At 47.8% G+C, this 24,570-nt stretch overlaps 1 protein-coding gene across 1 annotated transcript in view; it reads left to right on the plus strand.

Moving 5' to 3' along the window:
- The window catches only part of UBE2H (ubiquitin conjugating enzyme E2 H), a 44,622-nt gene extending 25,862 nt beyond the window's left edge, over positions 1–18,760 (plus strand). Inside the window, exons 2-7 of the mRNA XM_053979004.1 lie at positions 3,543–3,619; positions 4,144–4,218; positions 11,586–11,625; positions 11,892–11,944; positions 14,324–14,452; positions 16,648–18,760. Coding sequence (XP_053834979.1) covers positions 3,543–3,619; positions 4,144–4,218; positions 11,586–11,625; positions 11,892–11,944; positions 14,324–14,452; positions 16,648–16,772 — 499 coding nt within the window. The 3' untranslated portion in view covers positions 16,773–18,760. The remainder of the gene's footprint in view (positions 1–3,542; positions 3,620–4,143; positions 4,219–11,585; positions 11,626–11,891; positions 11,945–14,323; positions 14,453–16,647) is intronic.
- Positions 18,761–24,570: the final 5,810 nt, after the last annotated feature.

The raw sequence follows: 24,570 nt of genomic DNA on the forward strand, positions 1-24,570 counted from the left end.
AGTTGGCATCCTGAGGTGATGAGGAGATGAAAGCAGCAAGGCCAAAAGTCTTGGGAGGGATTTGGGTGATGGTTTTTAAACATTTTAGGGTGTGGGATGTGTTACAGGATGGGTTTGTAGCTGTGAGCTTGGCTCTGTGTCCTTGGCTCGTGTGGGGACAAGGGCTCCTCCTTCCAGAGTGAACCCCTGGAATCAGGAATGTTTAAAGTCTTCATCCATTAATTGCTTGGATCTTTGTAAATTTAACTGATGAAAAGTGCACTGAGAGAGAATGTGGGTGCAGAGAGATTGGCCTGGACAGGATGGACTCAAAGGTCCAAAAAAATAGTCTTCCAAAATGGTCTTCCCAAAAAAAAAATGCTGGATGTGTGGGTGAATTCCTGGGGGCTTTCTGCAGGGATATACATCAGTATCCAGTGGAAGGAGTGGCTGGGAATTGTGGATACAAATGTAGCAATCCCAGGAAAAAAGGTGTGGGAATCTTGCTCCAAGTTCTTGGTGCTCCTTTCCTGGGGTTTCCTGAAGCTGTGCTTGCTTTCTGAAGGCGTGGAATGTTTCTCATTCCTGGGAGTTCCTTGGAATTGCTGCAGGATCCATCACCAGAACCTGGATGCAGGAGAGGACATCCCACGTGCCCTCGGCACAGCTGGGTTCCTTCAGGATTGTGGGTCTCCAGACAGGGCCTGGATTGCTCCTGGATCTGAGCCTGCTGATTAATTCCTGGCATGTTTGGGACAGAATTCATGTGGGATTTGGTTGTAAGACTTTGGCCTTACGGGAAAAAATTCAGCGTGAGCTGAGAGAACAGTTGGGTCAGAGCCTGGATTCACTCCCAGATACATCAGCAGGAGTGATGGTGGAGCTTTCTCTGGGAATGTGGTCTGGACACTGCTCCAGAGGTGTTCAGTCCCTTCTGCTGGGACAGTTGATGGGATGGAGGAGCCTGGAGATCCGCCTCAGATTCCTGGATTTCCCAGCTTCTGCAGTAACTGTTTCCTTTCCTGAAGAGTTTCTGCAGATGGAAAAAGCTTGTAGGGGGGAAATGTTCTCTGTACCAGCTCCATGCAGTTCTCCCAGGAGTGATCTCAGCTCTTTTGTTGGTGGGATTCCAAGATTTCACTTTCCTGGGCATCTTTTCCTTGGTGGAGAAGGGAGAGGGCAGGTGGTTCACCCCAGCTGTGTTAGTAACTGGAATTCACCTAATTTTCAAGGAAATTTCCCAGCTTCATTTCTGCTGATGCACTTCTAGAGATTTCCCCAGTGTTGATGCAAGGGCTCTGTTTTATTTTCAGTCTGTCCTCAGTTACAGAGTCAGGGAATGGTTTGGGTGGGAAGGGACCTTAAAGATTCCAACTCAAACCATGGCAGGGACACCTCCCACTGTCCCAGGCTGCTCCAGCCCCAGTGTCCAGCCTGTCCTTGGACATTCCAGGGATCCAGGGACAGCCCCAGCTGCTCTGGCAATTCATGCCAGGGTCTCACCCCCCTCACAGGGACGATTTTCTGCTATCGTGTCGATAAACAACGTGGGTGTTCCCAAACCTTTCATCCCAATATTTCTCCCTTTCATGAACCTAACTCACTCGCTGATTTTTTGGTAAGGATTTTAGGTCTTTGCCACAACAAGGACAATATTCTTACGTGGCCCTCTGTGGCTCATGAATATTTTTTGAATTTGGCAACACCAGGATCGAGTCCGAGTGTGGAAAACTCAGCTTTAATTTACAGTTGGCATTAACTCAGGGAGCTGAGGAGCATCCAGCCTGGAGCTGCTCAGGATCAGCCTGGGAGAGCTGGTTTTTATTAAGCAGGACTTGATTTAGTCCAAAGTAAAACCATTTGTGTTTAATCTGATCCATGAAGCTTCTGTGAGTGTGAAAATCCAGAAAATGAAACATTTTCTGGGCCATCATTGCACACAGCGGGACCATGCAGGACTTTGGGAACCTGCAATAGTTATCCAGGGATACATTTCCTAAGGAATTAATACCACAACAGGAAGTTTTAAAGTTTGAGTGCCACAAAAAGATCTGGTGACAAATGTCCCTTAGCCACGACACTTCTTGGGAGGCTCCTCACCACAAACCTGGAGCGATGCTGCTTTTCCCAGAGATTCCCTTTGGATTTCAGCAGGAAAATCACTTGCACTGAGGGCATTTCTGTTTCCATCTGCCCTTTGTGAGCTGCTCCTGGGTGACTGCAGTGAGCTCCTTGCTGTGGAATTTTAGGGCAGAGCAGCTCATGCTGAACCAAGAAAATTCCAGAGCCAAAACAAGCGGCTGTAAACTTTTCCCTCTCCCCATGAGAACGAGGGGAAGGAGGTTGTTGTGTCCAAACCCTTTTGGAGCTGACACTGTGGGAAAAGTCTGTCCAGTCTGGGAGTTATTGTACTTCAGGAATTGCAATAAATCCTGAGGGACCCCACAGATGGGACTGGGATCTCCTCACAAAAATTGCCGGTGTGGAGTCGGCACTTTGGGATGCAGGAGCCTCACACAGCAGATTTCATAGGTTGTAATTTAAAATCAGGCCTCTGAGGTGGGAATTCTTTGTTCCTGGTGGTTTTTGAGAATTCCTGGTGGGTTGGGAATATTTCAGTGTGTGCCCAGGTGTCATCAAGGTCTGTGGAATTCCTGCAACCCTGGGCAAACTTGGTGCCATGAAAGCAGGAAACCTTTTCCATCCAAGGTGGGGAAAAGGGGGATTCTGCCTTTAGTTCCCAGTAGCTGGAACATTCCTGCCAAGCCCCTGCTGTGATGTGAGGGATCTGTACATGAAATATTCTGTGTCCCCTTCCTTCAAATGGGAGCAGCCTCAGTGCTGCAGAGCCAAACTTCAGGTGGGAACAAACCTTTGATTTTCTCCTGCTTCCCTTGTAATTCTTATCCAGGCCATTGATGAAAGGTAATTGCTGTAGGATAATATTCCCAATCCATTAACCCTGATTTACAGCAGAATTCCTTATCAAGCTTCTGTGCTGAAACACCACCACTAATTGTTTTAACCAAGCCTGGTTTGGAATAAAGATTTTCTGCCTTTCCCTTTGTATTCCCTTCTTCCCCACTTGCCTTTCCCTTTGTATTCCCTTCTTCCCAAAGCACTTTGATTCTTCCTGTTGTTCTCTTCACTCTGTCTCCCCCCAGACTCAGGAGTTTTTTGGTCTTGCAAGTCAAATTAACATGAGATTGCCACGGTTTGCATGGGAGCTGTGGGAGGGGAAAATGGAATTCATTGGAGCAGTGGATTGATTTCAAACACGTCCCAGTGCTCTCCCAAATCCGAGCTTACTCCGTGCAGGAGGGGATGGAAAATGGAAGACTCTGAGGATTCACCCCAGGATTCCTCAGAGCAGGGGAGGGTGGGGAATTGGCTTTTGCCAACATCACTGTGGTGCTGTGGTCACTTAGATGTGACTGAAATTCCATGTGGGGCTCGGGATATTTTGAATAATTGGGTCAACGGGCTTTGAGTGAATTCCTTGGGTCTGAGTAAATGGGTTTTGTTTCCTGGATTGGATGTTTTTCCTTGACTTGCTGCATCAGGATCGAGAGCAAACACGAAGTCACAATCTTAGGAGGACTCAATGAATTTGTCGTGAAGTTTTATGGACCACAAGGAAGTAAGTTTGTGACCTTGCCCTTCCAGAAAAACAATCCACTGGCTTGGGGAATAAGGAAAGGACATTCCAGAGGGGATAGAATGAGCAAATCTAAGGGGGATGGAGAGAAATCCATCTTCTGGAGGGTGGGGAGGATCCAGCTGTGGTCATGGATAGACCCCATCCCTTGGAGCTCTGGAAAGCTCTTTCAGCACCCCTGAGCTTTCCTAGGCCTGGCCAAACTTGCATCAGTCATGGGAATTTCCATGGAGTTTGTAATTAAAATGGCTTTTCCACCTTAATTTAGCACCATCTCCAAAGGTAAGGAGATTATCCCACAGTGCCTGTTTTTAATCAGGCTCTGGTGTCTTCGTGCTGAGATCTTTTCAAATCGTGTGAAGCAGAGCAGGAAAAAGGCTTTTCCTGTGGGAGCTTTGAAATCTCACCCCCAGTGGAGCTGTGGATTATTCCAGAGATGTGTTTTCCTGAATGTTTATCCTCTCCTCACTGTGGAGTGTCTAATTCCTGCTTTTTCTCCCTTGCAGCACCGTATGAAGGTGGAGTATGGAAAGTTAGAGTCGACCTTCCTGACAAATACCCCTTCAAATCCCCATCTATAGGTAACAAATACTCATTTTCCACTAAAATCCTGTGATTTGGGCCTAAAGTTTGCAGGTGGGGTGATACCAGTGTAATATAAGGACTTGAAGTCTGCAAAATGTTTTTATGGGATTTCAGATCCCAAGAAGAGCAAAATTTTGGGCTTTGGAAGGAGGAGGAGCTGGGAGGAGGAGGATTTGGCTGCATATTTGTGTGTTGATCAATTCAATCTCTATTCCATGTGGGGTTTTTTTAATAATAACTCCACTTACTGTGGAGTGATGGAGCAAAGACCACAGTTCTTGGTGTTGGGGTGAACCCAACTTTTGGGATCTTCTGTCCAAAAGTGGATGGAACTTCCTCCACTGAAGCCACCATCCTCTTGGAGCAGGGAATACATATGTGGAAGAACAGAAAAGCAGGGATTTATCAACAAAAAAACTGCTGGCTTGACTGGTCAGGCTTTTTGCCTTGGACAGCAATAGGAAATCCCATTAGGAAATGGGATTTTTAGCTTGGCTCCATCCTTGGGGAGCAGGAAACCACCTCGGATGCCTTCAGGTGCCCATTCCAGTTGCTGAAGCCCTTTCCAACATCAACATCCTCCTCTGGAGCTCCAAGTTGTGGCTGCTTCCTTCACATAACCCCTTAGGCTCAGATTTTATTTGGGAGCTCTGTGGGATGAGGAATCATCTGTTCCAGGTGGGAATTGTGCCTTTTGGGAGAGGCTGCTGCTGTTCATACTCCGTCCTTCGCCTTTTTAAAATTTTTTGTTCGGTTTGAAATCTTCCGTGACCCCCAGAAATGTGCAAACATTTTTTAGTAACAGCACAGGAATCTGCAGCTCTGAGGAGCCTTTTCTTCCTTCTGAGTCAGCTCTGGAAATCCCTCTTGGAGAGGCACATTCCAGGTGGGAATTCCCACTGTTTGCTGCCTGTCCTTTGTCCTTCCCCACCTCCCAAACCAGTGCAGGTCACGGCAGTCTTAAATCATGGAATGGTTTGGGTTGGAAGGGATCCTAAACCTCATCCAACCCCAGCACCCTCCACTATCCCAGGCTGCTCCAGCCCCAATCCAACCTGGCCTTGGACACTTCCAGGGATCCAGGATGATCCTGGAGCTGGGAGCTGTTTTCTGCTCACATCTCTGAGTCCTTCTGGCTCTTCTCATGTGGATTTTGCTGCTTTTCTCTCAGTTTTCCATCCCTTGCTCGTTTAAATCTGTTGTGTTCCCACTGGTTTATCCCAGACCTCATGAGGAGCTTCCTTCAACCTACAAGTCTCTGTTCAAGTGGCTGAGAAACCCTTTTTTTCTTCCTAAAAAACTGCCTCTTGCTGGAAAAAACCATTTCTTTCCTTCCCAGAATCTTCCTCTTGCTGAAAAACCCCTTTTTTCTCCTCAAGATCTTGCTGAAACCTCATTTTTTTTCTTCCCAAAAAACTGCTTCTTGGTGGAAAATCCTTTTTCTCCTCCCCAAAATCTTCTTCTTGCTGAAAAATCCCTTTTTTCCTTCCCAAAATCTTCCTCTTGCTGAAAAACCCCTTTTTTCTCCTCAAGATCTTGCTGAAACCTCATTTTTTTTTTTCTTCCCAAAGTTTTCCTCTTGCTGAAAAATCCCTTTTTTTCCTTCCCAAAATCTTCCTCTTGCTGAAAAACCCCTTTTTTCTCCTCAAGATCTTGCTGAAACCCCTTTTTTTTTTCTTCCCAAAAAACTGCTTCTTGGTGGCAAAATCCTTTTTCTCCTCCCCAAAATCTTCCTCCTGCTGAAAAATCTCTTTTTTCCTTCCCAAAATCTTCCTCTTGCTGAAAAACCCCTTTTTTTCTCCTCAAGATCTTGCTGAAACCTCCTTTTTTTTTCTTCCCAAAGTTTTCCTCTTGCTGAAAAATCGCTTTCCTTCCCAAAATCTTCCTCTTGCTGAAAAACCCCCTTTTTTCTCCTCAAGATCTTGCTGAAACCTCATTTTTTTACTTCCCAAAAAACTGTCGCTTGCTGGAAAATCCTTTTTTTCCTCCCCAAAATCTTCCTCTTGCTGAAAAACCCCTTTTTTTCTTCCCAAAATCTTCCTCTTGCTGAAAAACCCCCTTTTTCTCCTCAAGATCATGCTGAAACCTCATTTTTTTTTTCTTCCCAAAGTTTTCCTCTTGCTGAAAAATCCCTTTTTTTCCTTCCCAAAATCTTCCTCCTGCTGAAAAACCCCTTTTTTCTCCTCAAGATCTTGCTGAAACCTCCTTTTTTTCTTCCCAAAGTTTTCCTCTTGCTGAAAAATCCTTTTTTTTTTCTTCCCAAAATCTTCCTCTTGCTGAAAAACCCCTTTTTTTCTCCTCAAGATCTTGCTGAAACCTCATTTTTTTCTTCCCAAAAAACTGCTTCTTGGTGGAAAATCCTTTTTTTCCTCCCCAAAATCTTCTTCTTGCTGAAAAATCCCTTTCCTTCCCAAAATCTTCCTCTTGCTGAAAAACCCCCTTTTTCTCCTCAAGATCTTGCTGAAACCTCCTTTTTTTTTCTTCCCAAAGTTTTCCTCTTGCTGAAAAATCCCTTTTTTCCTTCCCAAAATCTTCCTCTTGCTGAAAAACCCCTTTTTTCTCCTCAAGATCTTGCTGAAACCTCATTTTTTTTCTTCCCAAAAAACTGCTTCTTGGTGGCAAAATCCTTTTTCTCCTCCCCAAAATCTTCCTCCTGCTGAAAAATCTCTTTTTTCCTTCCCAGAATCTTCCTCTTGCTGAAAAACCCCTTTTTTCTCCTCAAGATCATGCTGAAACCTCCTTTTTTTTTCTTCCCAAAGTTTTCCTCTTGCTGAAAAATCCCATTTTTTCCTTCCCAAAATCTTCCTCTTGCTGAAAAACCCTTTTTTTTCTCCTCAAGCTCTTGCTGAAAACCCCTTTTTTTTTCTTCCCAAAATCTTCCTCTTGCTGAAAAACCTATTTTTTCTCCTCAAGCTCTTGCTGAAAACCCCCATTTTCCTCCCTAAAAACCTGCCTCTTGCTGGAAACAAGAGTTGAGATGGATAAAATCCTTGCTTAGAGCTGAGCTGGCTTAGCAGAGCAGAGCTCAGGAAAAGCTGGGAAGCCCCAAGGAAAGTGCTGGGACTCAGGAAAGCTCCCAAGAGGCTGCAGGGAAGGGTTTGTTTTCCTTTTTTTTCCCATTTTTGCTGCCCCAGCCCAGCTTATCTGGGACAGGCAGGCCTGGGTGAAGCCTCCTGGGGCATCCTGATTATCTCTGCTTTGGGCATTGCTGATAAAACCTTCATCCCAGCTGAACTGGGAGCACTGGGAACGATGGAAATGGGAATTCTCCCATTCCTAACCCAGCCTGAGCTCTGGATAATGATAATCAGTAGGGAAGAAGTTTCCTGTGGAAATCTCTGCTTTTTAGAGGTGGAAGTGAAAGATTTCCTGGATTATGGAGCCCATAAATGGACAGGAGGTCCTGGACTTGTTCCTGTTCTCAGCAGAGTTCAGATTGTCCATGTGAGTCCCTCCTTGGAGAAAATATGGGATCCAGCAGCTTTTCCTTGAATAAATTCCACCTTTATCCCAAAGCTTAAACAACAAATCCCATCCTTGCACCTTCCCTTGATATTCCAGGACTGGAGGCTGAGTTATTCCTTCCATCCTAAAAAATCTTTGATCCTGGCATGTTTTTTTTTTTGCAAAAAATATGACTTTTTTTAGCATTTTTGGCTTTTCTTTTTGGTTTTACCCTTGAATTTTTTTTTTTTTTTTTTTTTGGAGTGTATCCATGTGCTCCAGAGAAATCATGGGTAAGAATTCCCTTCTAAACTTTTAGAATCTTTTAGAATCTTTTATCCCAGCGTGGCTCCAAGGATGAGATCCAGGTGTTCTGTCCTAAAGTACCAACCTGACCAGGGGAGGGTTTTCCAGTGGGCTCCAGAGCTGTCCTTGGGAAAGGTGTGGATGTGTTGGGAATCCCTGAAGGATCTCTTTGTCTCCAGGAGAAGCTTTTCTGCCTCTTTTCCTGCCAAATCTTCTCTCCCTTCTCCCATCCTCAGATACCCCTGGCATTTATTCCCTGTTCTTCACGTCCCTAAAAATTGCACTGGGAATTTTTGAGTATTCCCACACTTGAGGACTTCAAACCATCCTGAATTTTTGTGTGGAGATTCCTGGGACAGCTCCATCACATCCTGGGGTGTTCCTGGCACTGCCTGGATTTGCTGTGGAACCTGACAGAGCTTGGATTTTTCAGGATCATTTTTTTCCCAACAGGAAAAACCCCCCAAAAGGGAAATGCACATCCCAGGAAAACCAGGAATTTAAACAGAGCCTGGTGTGGGGCTGGCTCTGGGCTTGAGTGCTCCCATCAGGATAAATAAATCCCTGAGTATCCCAATTTTCAGGTTTGAACTGGAGCAGTTGGTCCAAAAAAAAAAAAAAAAACCCAACTCCTGGTGTTCCAGGGTGGGAAGAGCTGCATCCCTTCCTGGTGTGGAATTCCTTTGGGATGTCCAGGGGCTTTTCTGTTATCACCCAAAGCCTTTTTATCCACGTGGATTTTATGCTTTTATTCCAAAGGCAATCCTGGACTTCAGTATCTCCATATAGAAAAGGGTGGATTGTGCTGCTCACATTCTTCCCAAGCTTTGGCTTTTCCAGGAGTTCAGTGGGAATTTTGGTTTAAAATACTAAATGTTTACAACCAGTCCAGCACCTGGAATCACAGGCTGTGACCTCGGCTCCACGTCATGGAAAGCACCCCAAAATCCCAATCCTGTCTGATGGGGAATGCTCACCTGGAATTCTGCACAGTGCATTAATTGGGATGTGCTGTGTGACAATAAACCTTGCCCCAGTGCTGGGATTTTTTTCTTTCCTCCCTCCTGGCTTCCTGGAGAACTTGGAATTTCATTTTTACCTGGATGTTTATGGGCGCTGTGTCCTTTTTATCCATCAAAATAAATACAGAGCCAGTCGGGTTCATGGGAATGATGTTGGCACAGGAGAATTTACACTTCAAATAAAGGAGGAGAGAGTTGTGCTTATTCCTGGATCGGGAAAAAAGAAGGATTTCCGTGGAGCTGCTCTTGGCCTGAGCAGTTTGTGTCATGGAATGAGGCTGGGGGATGAATCCTTGGAAATGAATGCAGGGAGGGAATGCTCCTGTTCTTCTCTGGAGAACACCTCTTCCATTTGGGAACCTTGAACCCAAGGACAATGTGAAGGAAGGGATTTTTTATTCCCAGTGTCTCCCCCACCCTCTGTATCCTTTCTTTGGATTTTCCCCCGAAGAGCCAGGCAGGATTTAGGATCGGGATCAGCGCTCGCCGCAGCTCAGCTCCAGCAAAATGGATCCGTGACCTGATTTAAACTTGTGGGAGCTGCAGAACGTAAATATTTGATGGAACTACAGCTTCCCTTGTTAAATCTGCTTCAGTTTTTCCAGCTGAATCCTGCCAAGCTGTTCCTGAAATCCGCTTGTTAGCGTGGAGATGTTTTGGAGTTCTCCTTCCTCTTGGAGGTTGTTCCGGCTTCGGGCGTTGTCTCAGCCTGGGGTTGGATTTGTGCAGAATCCCCCGGTCCAAGCAAACCTGGAATTCTGCTTGTGTCAGAATTCAAGGGAAGGAAGGGATTTCAGTCCCAGCTGGGATCCCTGCTGTCACTCAGACTGGGATTGCTCCCTGTTTGGGCAGGGATGACACTCCAGTGCCTCGCCGGAAGCGTTGGATGAAGGTGGGCGAGGTTGAGAGCTTTTTAAAAATGCTTAAATGTGGATTTTTAAGGCTTTTTTGGCTGCTCTGGAAAGAAAACTTCTGTGTCTTTTGAGTCCTGGAAGGAGCTTTATCCATGGATTGAGTCAATATCCCAGACCTGAATCTCTTCCCTGTTTTTATCCTTGTCAGAAGCAATAATTGCTGTTGGTTTAAAAGGATTCCTGGAGAATTCAGGGAAATTCCCACCTGGGCCATGTTTGTCGGGATTTTTGGGCTGTGGGATGGTGGCACAATAGGGAAAAGGAGAATTTATGGCAAATTCTCAATCTAAAAAAATGGCACAACAGGGAAAAGGAGGATTTATGGCAAATTCTCAATCCAAAAAGGTGGCACAATAGGGAAAAGGAGAATTTATGGCAAATTCTCAATCCAAAAAGGTGGCACCACAGGGAAAAGGAGAATTTATGGCAAATTCTCAATCCAAAAAGGTGGCACAATAGGGAAAAGGAGGATTTATGGCAAATTCTCCATTCAAAAAGCAACTCCAAGGTTTGGAAGCAGCGTGTCCTGGTTGGAGCCACCCCTCTGGGAGGAGCCCTAATGATTTAGCCAAGCCAGAAATGGAGGAATTAATTCCATCCCTGTTCCATGTCTAGTTTGTGGCCACATCCAGATATTTGGGTTTCCTCCTGTTGAAGAGTTTGGGATCCTGAATTTTGAATCCACTCTCGGCCAAAAAAAAAAAAAAAAGATTTTTTTTTTTTTTTTTTTTGGGTGGATGTGCTCTGCTTCCACACAGGCTGAGGATGGTGCATAATTCCATTAATGTATTTTATTTTATCATTATTTATTGGATAAAAAAAGAATTTCCATCTGGAAACTCTTTGGAGTTTCCAGCTGTCTTGAACTTGAGGTTGAAGTTGGCAGCTGGAAAACAAAATTTATCTTTTGATTAAAGCGTGGGGCACCTTCTGCTGGGACATTGTAAGGCTCGAAACCATTTCAAAATTTATTCTGAATAAAATTTTTTATTTAAAAAAAAATATTCAAAATAAATTTATTTATTTTTTTTTCAAAATTTACTTTATTTATTTCAAAATTTAATTTTGAAACTCAGAACAAAAAAAAAACAAACCCTCTCAAATCCAGAAATCTGAAATGTGGACAAAGCCACATCAAGCTTCCTCCTCCTAAACCTCACCTGAGCTGTTTTTTAGGAGACTAAAGGCACCAACAGGAGAACTAATAGCTGTATTGATGGAAAATTTGAATTATTACCTCCCTGGCTCACAAGTGTAGATTAACGTCGTGATGTCAAGCTCATAGAAAATCTCTGTTAGGCAAAATATATTAAAAAAAAAAAGAAAAAAAAATCAAATGTTGAGCTTAAATTTGTGTTCAGTGTTTATTCTTGCTGTTCTAAACCCTCTTCATCAGGTGTGGGAGCTCCACTGAGCTCATGGACAGGAATTTTCAGGATCCAACAAAAGCTTTGTGGTTGCACTGCAGAGTTTTCCTGAATTTCCTGACTCCAGGTTTCTTTGGATTTTGAGGGAACGGAGCCCAGGCTGGGAATGGTGCCTGCTTATTTTAAAGGTTATTTATGGCTGGCATGGCTTTGGGTCCTTGTTCCATAAATTCCAGACTTGTCACATTAAAAAAAAAAAAACATTTATTTGGGTTTTTCCTGCTCATTTCCCTCTGTTTCTCCCTTGCAGGATTCATGAATAAAATCTTCCATCCCAACATTGACGAAGCGTGAGTAAATCCTTCCTTCATGTTTGTAGTAAATCCTCAAAAATTTCAAATATTTCCCCATCATTTTTTGGTTGTGTGGAGCTTCCATGGCAGTGAAATTCCAATTTATTTTCTCTTGGGCAGAGTGGGAAGATTGAGGTGGTTAAAGACCATAAATAGCAATAAATCAGGCCTGATCCCAATCCCTGGGGAAGGGGTTGGGGAGGAGTTTTTTCAATTCCCAGAGTGTTTTGCAGTGTTAATTCCATTTTTCCCATGTGTTCCAGGTCAGGAACTGTATGTCTAGATGTAATCAATCAAACTTGGACAGCTCTCTACGGTGAGTTGGGCATTTTCAGACCACTTTTGGGAGGTCTCTTCCCTTTGATTTTGGGTTTTTTACTGAATTTGAAACTCCTTCCTCAGCCAAGATCTCGAGAAAAATAAGATTTTTTTGCAGGTTAGGAGGTGGTAGATGCTTCAGAGTGGTTTTCATGGGCTCATTTCTGGTTAAAAATCCAGTTTTTAGAGATAAACAGGTCAATTTAAAAAACAAATCATTTTATAAAAATCCAGTTTTTAGAGATAAACAGGTCAATTTAAAAAACAAATCAATTTTAAATAGAGAAAGCTGGAACTGTTAGAAGGAACACAGCTGAATTCTCTGCTTAAAAATGGGAATTTCAGCTATTCCAGCTACGCTTTGTGGAAGAAATCCAGGGGAATGTGGACATCAAATCCTTCAGGTTCTTCCCTGAAAAACTGATTTTAGCTGGAATTCCTCCTTGGAATTCTGGAATTCCCAGTGTGGTGGAGGGATGAGCATCACAGCATGGATTTGTTGTGGGACATCAGCTTCTCCACTTCTCCAAAGGACAAAAGGAAATAATTCCAGTGGTTTTGTGCTCCAGCATTCCAGCTCCTGCCTTGGAGCTGCAGGGGGACACTGGCATGGCTGAATTCCCTCTAAAATCACCAATCCAAGATTCCAACACCACCTCACAAAGAAATGGAAAAGGGGGAATAATCCCTTTCATTTTTGCATTTAAAAAAAGGAATTTTTCAATTCCTTTTAAAGCAGAGCTGGCAAAAGATCTGGGTCAGATAATTCCAGCAGCAACCAAGGTGGGAGAAACCTGGAATATGCACCAAAAAAAATTCCTGAGGTTCAATTCCTGCTCATTCCCTGGGGAAGCAGCAGCTCCTCAGTGCTGTGCTTGAAATTCCTGCACGTGCTCCAGCTGTTCCTGCTGAACCAGCTGGAAAACAAAATTTATCTTTTGATTCAAGTGTGGGGCACCTTCTGCTGGGACGCATTTGGGGGGTTTGAGGGAAGGGAATCAAGAAAAAAATGATTTTGCTGGGTGTCCTGTGAGCCACGGGGGAATTCCAGGGCTCTGCTCCCTCATCCTCAGGAGCCTTCAGTGGCCAGGTGGCCACAAAGAGGCTCCTGAGCCAAATGGACAGACCTGGCCCAAATTTTACACATTAAAATCAACTTCTTGCTGCCAACGCCCGAATCCAGTCCCTGGCAATTCCAGCTACCAAGGGCAAGCCCCTGCCATGGAAATATCCATGCAGAGCACTCCTGCTGTTTTCTGGGATCCCTTTTTTGGGATTCAGATGCTCTCTCCAGGTGCTGTTGTGCTCCATCCCAGGAGCTCAGCGTTCCAGCCAGGACACATCTGGAGCTGGAGCCTGGAATTCTGTGGCTGCATCCCGGAGCTGGAGGAGCTCTTTGCACAGGGAGAGCACCTGGAGAGCTCCTTCCCCTTTTTTTTGGGGAATTCTTTGGCAAGTTGAGGGCTCTGGGAATTGAATTCAGCAGCTCAGTGAATGGGATAGAGCTTTTTTCCCAGGAAAAGGGACAGGTTTGAGGTGGCCACACTGCTCCTGTGGCGGGTCCTGGGCAGTGATGGGATTCCCAGGTTCTGATCCATGCAGGAGGACACTGATGATGCTCACCCCACAGCATTTCCCTGCCACAAGGAAAGAGAGACAGACAAAAGATTTCTAGAACATTCCCACGGGAATCCCCCATGCCAGGAGCATTGCCAAGGATGGCTCCTGAGCATCCCTGCCTCTGGAATGGGGGGGTTTGTGCTCTCAGGGACGTGGGAAGAGGGGTTTGTGTATCCCCAGTCACGCCTGGGCAGTTTCCTGCTGTGGATTATTTGGTGACAGATTCCTGCTGGCACCGAGGCGTTCCTGGGAGCTCTGCACATTCCCTGAATTGTTTATTTTTTAGTGGTGGTTTCTGTTAACGAGACCATGGAAAGCTCTGGAAGAGCTTTGTGCTTTCCAGGAATCGTGGAATGATGGTTGGGGTTGGAAGGACCTCGGAGACTGAGCTCCAGCCCTGCTCCACGGGCAGAGAACTTCCATTTAAATAGAGATTGGAAGGGGTAAAGAATTCAGGGAAGGGCAAAGCACAGCACTGTTCGTTTGGAGTTTTTCCTAATTTTTCAAGCCAGGCTTAAAAATCAGGAAAATTCCATCCCCTTCCTTGCTTAACCCATGGATATCAGCATTTATGTGTCAGGCTGAGGAGTCTGTGAGGAGTTTCATTTTCATTTTTGATTTTACCCCCTTGATTTCACCTCATTTTCAGTGCATTTCCCCTTGGAGTTTGTGCTGCTGTCTGGGTGTTCCAGGGTGGTTTTTTTGGCGTGGCTCTGCCTCTGGGGACACGGACACCAACGTTGTGTTTGCCTTGCAGATCTCACCAATATATTTGAGTCGTTCCTGCCCCAGCTGCTGGCTTATCCCAATCCTATAGATCCTCTAAATGGTGACGCTGCAGCCATGTACCTCCACCGACCAGAAGAGTACAAACAGAAAATTAAAGGTGAGGCCTAATTAACACAGTTAATTGGGATTCCATCCCCTGGGAGTGATGGCTCTTTGCTGCAGGTTTTGCCTGGTTTTTCCCCTTCCAGGGATGATGTGAAGGAAGGAGGGGTGAAGTGCTGCTTGTATTGGAAACTGGGGAAGCTCAGGTATCCCAAAACCTGGGATCAGCTCTGCCACATCACCCAGGAGTGGTTAAACCTGGAGTCACTGTTCTGGTGTGAAATGCCCAATTTTTAGGGTAGAACTCTCAAAATTTGATTTAAACTGTGAATTATTCAGCCTCCCTTGGCCGATTCCTCTGACAGGATTGTGGGAACTTCCCTGCAGATCTGCCCTGCTCAGTATCCCAAAGTCCATTCCCTTCTTTTTCATACCAAGGAAAGGCAAAAAATTTCATACCTTGCAGGCAAAAAATGGTTTGTCAGATAAAATCTCCAGTGCCAGCACTGAGAGTCCTTCGGGCTTTCATGAAAACAGCCTAAAATCCAAAAATATCCTTGGAAAAAAGCCAGGAAAACTGATTGCAGCCTAAGGAAGCTCTGAGGACATCCCTTGGGATAAAGGGGTAGCCTGCTCCCTCATTCCCACCCTTCCAGCCAGGTACAGATGATCTGGAAGGAGCTGGAAGTGCTTGGAGTGTGTTCCATAAATCCCAGAGCCCTGATTCCACCGGCTCTTCCCGGGATTGCGTGACAAGGATGGGATGGAGCTAAAAAACTCTGCCATCCCTCATTTTAAAAAAATAACCTTGGACCTGTTAAAATTGCTGCAGAGGATCCTGGCAGCTCCTGTGCTCTGGGAAACTCGGGAGTGCAAATCCAGTGTTTTATTTATTGCTGCTGCTCCTGGTGTTTCCATCGGTGGGAGCTCAGGGAATGCTCGTGGTGCTTTGGGGAGGGGGGCGCAGGCGCGGAGCCGTGCCCCAGAATTTGTCATTCCTCCTCTCCTCTGCTTCCTCTCTGGGAGATTTCTTAGGGAATCTTCCTTTGGCAAGGTGAGGAACAGCTGGAGGATCTCCAGGCTGAGTTTTTGCTGGGAGCTCAGCACATCTCTGGGATCACTTTTCCCACCCCAGGTGTCTGGAATTGCAGTAGGATCCCTTGGAACACCAGGGGTGTGACCACAGCTCGTTCCTGGTGCTCCAGGCTCTGTGAACAGATGAATCCAGTGGTGTTTTCCTGGCAGGAATTGGTGCCATGAGGGTTCCCCTTGCTGAACACCCTTCTGTGGGAGATGCTTTGTCAATATTTAGATATTTTGGGGTTTTTTTTCCTTGATGGACTGAAAATCCCAATGCAAATCCCAATCAATGCGACATTCAGCGTGGAAACTCCCTGGAAATTTCACTTTTCCTGGGTCAAACCTTCCAAAACACCCAGCCTAGGAGCTTTCCTGGATTAAAAAAAAAAAAAAAATGGCATTTGAAGCTTGAAGAGCTTTGAGTTTCAGCTTAGGCTCGAGGAGGCCTTTTCCACCTGCAGCTTCCATGTGGGAATGTCCCCTGGAGCAGCCAGTGAGGAAGTGCTGGTGGCCTCCTGTCCTGCCAGTCCCTGCCTGGTCCTGCTGTGTCTGGAAGCTCCCAAAGCAGCTGCCAGCCAGAGTTTAGGTGGATTGGGAATAATCCCAGAGGGAATTTCGGAGGTTCCCACAAAGGGGTTTTGACATCTGAAGTCTTGCAGCAGCACGTGGGTTCCCTTTGCTGGAATGGGCAAGGAATAACAAATTCCTTGGGATCTTCCCGTTGATTCCAGAGGGAGATGAGCTCTTGGGAAGCTCTGGGAAGGGAGCAGCCACCTCAAGGATGTGTCACAGAATCTTGGAATGGTTTGGGCCAGAAGGGACATGAAAGACCATCCAGTTCCCACCCCTGCTGTGGGCAGGGAATCTTCCACTATCCCAGGGTGCTCCAAGGCCTGTCCTGGAGCATTCCCAAGGATGAGGCAGCCACAGCTTCTCTGGGCAATAGGATAATTTATAATTGATACACTTATATGATGTATCAGTATTAATTTTTGTGATAATTTACGGTAATTCATCCTATTCCACGATAATTTCCAGCATTTTTTATTCACAATTCTATTTCACATTATCACTTCTATAAGAAATCATTTGTGTGACTTATCAAATATGCCACGACCCTAAATATTTTTTTTATTTTTTTTTGATTTTTTTTTCCTCTCTCCCATCCAGAATACATCCAGAAATATGCAACAGAAGAAGCACTAAAAGAACAGGAAGAAGGCACCGGGGACAGCTCATCTGAGAGCTCCATGTCCGACTTCTCGGAAGATGAGGCTCAGGACATGGAATTGTAGTAGAGGAGGCCACCTGCTTTTCAGAGAGACTCTAATTTCCTAACCATGAGAAGCAGACTATAATATTCATATTTAAACAAAGCAATTTTTTTTATTACTAAACAAGGTTTTTATGAATTATAGCATTGAGATATATATATATATATATTTATATATATATTAAAAATATATAAATATATATATATATATATATATGTATATCACCCTTTAGGTCTTGATTTTCTCGGTCATTTCCCGATTCCCGAGGTGCATTAGAGCATTCCCAACATTCCATTCTGGTAGCAATATGCAGCCCCGGGTGCATGCGTTGAGATTTTCCATTTGGCCAAGTCAGCTTTGGTGGTGTGCTACCAAACAGCTGCCCTGGGAGGGAGGGAATTAGCAAAAAAAAAAAAAAAAAAAAAAAAAAAAAACCAACAAAAATCCAAAAAAAAAGGAGGGATTTGCTGTCGGATCGAGGTCTCCAGCTGAGATTTTGGCGTTTCCTCCAAGCCTAAAACCTTGGGGGGGTGTAAGGGATGGAAGGGGCTCCTCCAGGCTGTGTTTAAAAAACAAAAAAGAGGGATTTAACTCAAAAAACCAACCAAACAACCCCAATGCAAAGGCGTGGAGCTCCTGAGAGCACTGAAGACGACTCGCTGGGGATTTCAGTCCCTTCCTGCGTGGACTCCTCGCTGCCCTCCCGAGCTGTGGGACTGACAAGCCCTGGTGGATTCCGGGGACTTTGGAGGAGCCTGGGCTGTTGCTGCCCTGCTCGGCGTGGATGAGGAGCTGTTCCCTTGCCGGGAGGGAAGAACCACGGATGCTGATGCTCTTGGAACTGGGATTGACCCCGGAGCACGTGGAAGTCCAGCTCTTCCTCTGTCCCACTTTGGAACCTGCTGCCCTTGAATGGCTTCCAGTTGGCTTTGTTATTTTTGATTTTTTTTTTTTTTTCTCCTTTCTTTCTTTTCCCCCCCCTCCCTCTTTTGCTGGAGATCTGGTTCAGACACCTGACAAACGCTGGCTGTGTCCTGGGAATTCTTCTCTGACCAGATGGATTGGCCTTGCCAGAGCTTCAGATCCACGGAATTGTCCCGTTGGCCGAAGTCCACGAATCCATCGGCACCGATTTTCATTTTCCTTTTTTTTTTCCTTTTTGTTTGTTTTTTTTTTTTTTTTTCCTTTTTAAGTCTTTCTTTCCTCCCCCTTCTGCACCAGCTTGGTTCCCATCTGCTTGTGTGTGTACAACAGGATAAAAATTCCTTAAGAGTTAACAAAGAATATGATCTAGGAAAAAAAAAAAAAAAAAAAAAAAACACACAAAATTTGAGCTGAATAAAAAAAAAAAAATCCTAAAAAGCACCAATTGAGGAAGCAAATGAATTCACTCTTTGGCTTTTTTGTTGGTTGGTTTGGTTCTTTTTTTTTGTTTTTTTGGGTTTTTTTTCCAGGATGTTTGGGAATTGGAATGTTGGATTTCTCCTGGTATATTGCAGCAAGCTGAGAGATTTTTTTTTTTTTTTTTTTTTTTTTGCTGTTGTTCCTAGAAATCTGATAAGTAAATGTCTCCTTGGGATACTTGAATTGGGATAATTGTGCATCGGAGATTCAAACTGAGATGGATTTTTTAAAGCTGAATGTTACCTGCTGTTTCCTTTTGGGGATTTTTCGGAGGGGTTTGGACAAGATCTTTTCATTTGTGATGCGACCTGCAGGAAAAAAAAAAAATCAACCCACCCTGAGCGACTCTGGAGCAGAGTTCTGAATGTCAGACTGGTACATTTGTCATTTTCCCAGAATTATTGGGCTTTATTTCCTTTCGAGGCGTCACCGAGCTGGGGCTGGGAGGTTCCAACCCCACCTCTGATTCATAAAGCACAATCAGTTCCTTTCATTTCTGTTGCTTTTTGGGGGAGAAAAAAAAAAAAAAAAAAAAAAACAACAAACTCCATCAAGTCCCACTTGGCTTTGGCATGAATTTCCTTAATAAAAAAACCTACCATGAATTTCCTTTCTGTTAATTCCGGGCACGAAGCAAAGGTTTTCCCTCTCCTTTTTCCCATCCTTTTCCAGCAGTGGTGTAGGGCTGTGGCTAGTACTGTGCTGAAGTTCTCTATCTAGCATTTGTGGCTTGTTGGAGGGTAATATTAATTATTTAACATGTAATGATGTAATTAACTCTTATCTAGCACGTCGTTTGCTCATTAATTTGGGGAGGGAGGGGCCACGTTTAACTCGCTTTTTCCTGCTGCCCTGGCAGTTTTGCTTGTGCTATAAACCTTTACTTGTAGGTGCTACTTAGGAGTAGAGTCAAGTGCTGGGTGGTGATTTCAGTTTAAAAAGCTTCAAAAAAACGAGGAAAAAAAAAAAAAAAACAGGAAAAAAAAACCAAAAAAAGGCAACCAAAAAAAAAAAAAAAAAAAAAAAAAAGAAATCACAATAAAAATTTGTATTTTTTCAATATTGTATAAAAATAGTGTTCTAATTCCCTCACCCCCTTCCCTTGCAGGGTTTTTCATCTCCATCGTTCCCCTCATGTGGATTTAGGGCATCCAATTGCTGGATGGGAAACACTAAACTGGGATTCCCCCCAAAAAAAAACCCCAAAAATCGGGCGAGCACAGCTGGCTGTGTGAGACACAACGGGATGGATTCATGGAGCTTGTCCATGAATCCATGGACATTTTCAGCCACAAAAATGCACATTGCCAGCACTTCCCAGGCTGTGACAACTCCCAGCATTATTGGTCCTGGCAGGAAAAGCCAGCTGCCAAAAACGCCCCTTGGAGAAGTGTGCTGGGGGAAGGTGCCCCAGGGCTGGGCTCTGCTCCCTCCTGCTTCTTCCCCTCCTGCATTTTCCACCTCTTTTCACCCCAAATCTCCCTTTTTCTCCCAACCATCTTCCCCCCCACCCCTAAAGTATGTCTGTAAAACTTCACCAGCCTAATCTGGGTGAAAAGGTGGAACCGTGTTGGAGCAAGAGAGGTTTTTTTTTATCATCTCCACCTTTTTTTTGTCATCTTCAGGGTGTTTTTCTTCTTCACCCAACAGTGGTGGCGTCACCTTGGGGACCCTGGGATGAGCTTCCCAAACTTTGCCACAGCCCCTTGGAGCTGCTTTGGGAACAGCCTTTGCCTTCTCCCCCCCCTCATTTCTCCTTTTCCCCTCGAGGTTTTTTTTTCCATGGAAGGAGAAGCTGAGTGGACACATCCCTCTGCCCCGAGGTTTCCCCACCCAGGGATGGTTTTGGCAGATGCCAAAGGATGCAGGCCCAGGGAGCAGAGCTGTGCCACCAGCCTGAACCCCACCCCATCCCTCAGCCGTGCCACAGGGATGGGGCTCCCTTCCCTCCTCCCTCCAGGAAGGCTGGGATACGTTTGACAATTTTTTTTCTTATTTTTTTTCCTTTTTTCCCATTTATTCCCCTCCCCTCCTCCCTCCAGGAAGGCTGGGATACGTTTGACAATTTTTTTTTTCTTATTTTTTTTCTTTTTTCCCATTTATTCCCCTTCCCTCCTCCCTCCAGGAAGGCTGGGATATGTTTGACTTTTTTTTTTCTTATTTTTTTCCCATTTTTCCCCCTCCTCCACATCCTGCTGCCCCTTTGCAGCAGCCACGTTTCCCCCACCCGTGCTGGGTTCCTGTCAGGTGAGACCAGAGATCTTGGGGTGGTTTGGCCCTTTGGTTGAGTTGACTTTTTGTTATTTTTCCTTTTTCTCCTCTTTTTCCTGGCGTTGTCGGTAGAGTGGCGCAGCTGCCTCTCCTCTGGGTATAACCTCTCCAATAGCTGTGTATAATTCAAGACATGTAAACTTCCTTTTTTTTTTTTTTTTTTTTTTTTTTTTTTTTTAAATAAAATCTGTATATACCTTGAAATCTGCCTGGTGCTTGGGCTTGCAGGGAAGGCCCTGGGCCGTGCTGCATCCATGGGATCAGCTCCCAAACCCACCACCGGGCACTTTTCCAGCTGGAGGTGATGCTGGGAGGGCTGATGATCTTGGAGGGCTTTTCCAACCTCAACAATTCCTTTTCCAGCTCTTTAGGTGATGTCCTTCCATGCCCCGTGACCACAGCTGCGGGCCCCGAGCTGATTTTTAGGATTTTGGGGCTGGCAATGAGGGACCACGAGGCATCCCGTTCCTTCAGCTGTGGATCCCAAGGTCTCCTTGCAGCTGGAGGAGTTGTCCCAGGTGAGGCTGCCCGGATTTCCACGGGAGCTGTGTAATTATGGATGGTAATTAGGCAGAGTGGCTGTTTTCCGGATAATCACTCCTGATTTTGGCTCAGAGCTGGGATAACGCGTGCAGGGAATGGTGACCGGGAGCGGGAGCAGCTCAGGGACCCGCAGGGGCTGTTTGGGGCTGTGCATGGGCCAGGGAAGGTGACAACGCCTGGCACGTGGCTTGTCCCCTCTCATCCTGCTTTAACTTCCCAGCAGCTGCTGGAGCTGAGCCCGACCTTCCTCTCCATCCTCCTCCTCTGGGCTCGGGGCTCTTTGTCGCCAGCTTGGGGACACGCTGGCGGCTCTGTGCCACGCCGGTGCCACCTGCTGCCAGCCGGGCACCCCGCGCACGCCGCCGGGTTTTGGGGGTGCCACACTGTCCCCCGGCCACCTCCTGGTGCCACCAGCGTTCCGGGCTCTGCCCCTTGCCCTGCGGAGGGAGCCGGGAAGGGGGGGGACAGTGCCACGCCGCCCTCGCTGTGTCCCCTCGCTCGGGGCGGCTCCAAGGGCCAGCGGGGGTGGCACTGTCCCCTGTGCCCAGCAGGTGGCCCCCGTGCCCCACCAGTGGCCTCCCAGTCCGCCCAGTACAGGGCAGAGCTCCCTGTCCCCTGGCAGCGCCCCCGTGGCTGCTCTGTCCCCACTGCGTGCCAGGTGCCACCCGCTGTCCCCCCTCGGGGCGTGGCTGTGGTTTGGGGGAGGTCGGTGTTGGGGTGACATGGGGGGGACAGGGACACAGAGCTGGTGGCAGGTGCTGGCACCCGGCGGTGCCACCCTGCCCGGTCTGACGGGGTCAAAGGGACCCGGGGCTCTCTGGGATGTGGGTGACACCTCAGGGGGCTCTGGGTGACATTCCCGTGGGGTTCTGGGTGACATTCCCAAAGCACTCTGGCTTTTACCACCGCAGGGCTTTGGGTGTTGTCCCCAAGGAGATTTGGGTGCCATTCCCACGGGACTTCTGGTGTCACTCCCACGGAGCTCTGGATGCCACCCCAAAGGGGCTTTGGGTGCCATTTCCACTGGGTGCCATCCTTAAGGGATTTTAGGTGCCAACCCCGCGGGGTTTTGGCTGCCAGCCCATGGAGTTTTGGGTGCCATCCCCGAGGGTCTCTGGGTCCTGTTTCCACGGGGCTTTGGGTGACATCCCCATGGAATTCCGAGGACTCTCTGGAGATCTGGGTGCTCCAAAACCCTGTGGTGCTTTGGGTGCCATTTCCTTCGGGCTCTGGCTGCTCTTCCCATCTGGCTCTGCTTGGTGCCATCCCTGTGGGGACCTGGCTGCCACCCCCATGAAGATCTGGGTGCCATCAGGCTCTGGTTGGTGCCACCCCCGAGGGTCTCTGGGTGCCACCCCTGTCAGGCTGTGGCTGGTGCCACCCCCAGGGCCCCCCAGCCCCTGTGACAGACGGGGACAACCCAGCGCTGGCAGCTGCTCAGGGCTCTGGTCCTGGGGCTGCTCCTGGTGGGAGTGTGGCATTCCCAGCCCTGCCGGCTTTGTCCCTGTGCCACATTCCAGGACCTTCCACCTTGGGAACCACTCCCCATCCCCGCGGAGATCCAGAGGATCTCCTTGGATCCTGCCCTGCCCGACGGCTGCCGCGCGTCCGTGCGGATGCACCCCGAGCCCCAAGCGGGCACCCAGACGAGACAGGCCACTTGTGGTGACCCCGATGTCCCTGGGGGACACCTGAGCCTCTCCGCCTGCCCCGCGCCGGCTCCGGTTACGGCCGAATTGTTCCTCCCGGCTGGAAGAAATGCCGTCAGCGCCGGCGGATCGGTGGCCATTACTAATGCATGACATTCCCGCGGGACACGGCCCTGTCCCACCCCCCGCGGCACCCCCCGAGCCCCCTGCACCCCTGGGGAAGGGCAAGGAGGGGCAGGGATGGGTGTGGGGAAGGGTTTGGCTCCCTCTTCCTTCATCCAGACCCCAGTGCCGGCTCAGGATGTGCCTGTCCAACGGAGCGAGCCAAGGCCTGTGGAACACGTGCCTTCCCGGCTGGAATGGTGGGGCTGGAGCCAGAACGGACCTTCCCAGATGGATCCCACCAGCCCTGTCACACCCCAGGAGAGCAGCAGTGCTCCCACAGAGAACACTCCCAGCTCAGGGCACGTTTGGTGACAAATGTCTCCGTTTTCCCCCTAACCGGTGGCTCTGAGCCTTTCGGAGCTGGGGTTTCTCCCTCCCTGCTTCGCTCCTTCCCAATTTTTAGCTCTTTTCCCCCAGCTCCTCCCTTCATCCCCAGTTTTCCTCTCCCCACCTGAGCGTGGTGATGCTGAATCCAACAGCTGCAGACCCAAAAATCCCCCCACCCCCTGGAACGGGATGCTCATCCCTGCTCATCCCAGCTCGGGGTGACGCCCACCAGGGCGAACCAGGCTCCCACCTCCCTCTCCCTGAGCTTCCACCCCATTTTGAAGCCGGGATCTCATGGAACAGGGAGGACTTTGCCATGGAATGTGGGGAGGGTTCCCTGGCTAATGCACCTCGGCTGCTCCCTCATCCCTCCCCATCAATATTGCATTATCCTTCCATCCCCCTCCGAGCCCAGAGAGAAACCCGGCCCCGGCAGAGCCCCCGCCGAGCGCCGCCGGGGCGGCCCTGCCCGACCCCCTCCACCTTTCCAGAGGCTCCTCCAGGCCCATCCACGTTCAATATTCGGCGCAGGAACCGAAGAAGGCGATGTAAATTTTTAAACAGGGCCATTTGCTCCGCTCGGCTTACGCGGGATGAGGCCTCCGTGACATTTCGGCCGCACCTCGGCGGAGCCGAAATATTGATGATGCCAGGAGAGGGATGAGCCTGGAGCTGAGGGCCCCAGGCCGTGCTTGGGTTGGCACCGTGCAGGCCATCGGGATGTCCCAGCTTTGGGACCATCCCTTGGCATGGCCACCACCCCAGGAGCCTCCCTGCTTGGGGACTGTCCCACGCTCTTGGGGACCATCCTTAGCTGGGGCCATCCTGGGAACTCAGGGACCATCCCAGGCTCTTGGGGATCATTGCAGGTTCCTTTCTTGCTTGGACACCATCCAAGGACCCTGGGGGGGGAATCCTCCTGGTTTCTGGGGATCATCTGGGATGCTTTCCATCTTGGGGACAGTTTTGGAGTGTCAGGAACCATCCTGGGGTCTCAGGGACCATCCCAGGCTCTTGGACACCATCCTGGGGTCTTGAGGATCATCCTGACTTCTGGGGACCATCTGTTGTTCTTCTTTCCTTGGGGATAATCCTGGAGCCTCCAGAAGTGTCTTGAGGTCTCCAGGACCCTCTTGGGGACCATCCTTGCACCTGGGGCTCCCTCCCTACTTGAGGACCCTCCTTGAAATCCTGGGAAGCATCTGGTGGGACGTGGGTGCCATCCCAGGCGCTTCCCTGCATGGCAACCATCCCTGGGGACCACCCCTGCTTCGTGGGGACCACGCCAGGTCTTGGGGACCACCAGAGGTGCCGCCACACTTCAGGACCACGCTGGGCTCCCTGGGTTTGGGGACCATCCCAGGACCCTCCTTTCTCCAGCGCCACCCCGGGGTCCCACAGAGCAGCATCCCAAGCGCATCCCAATCCCAGGATCCACCGCCCTCACCCGTGCCAGCCCC

This window comes from Vidua macroura, chromosome 5, assembly GCF_024509145.1.
Source record: "Vidua macroura isolate BioBank_ID:100142 chromosome 5, ASM2450914v1, whole genome shotgun sequence".
NCBI lineage: Eukaryota > Metazoa > Chordata > Aves > Passeriformes > Viduidae > Vidua > Vidua macroura.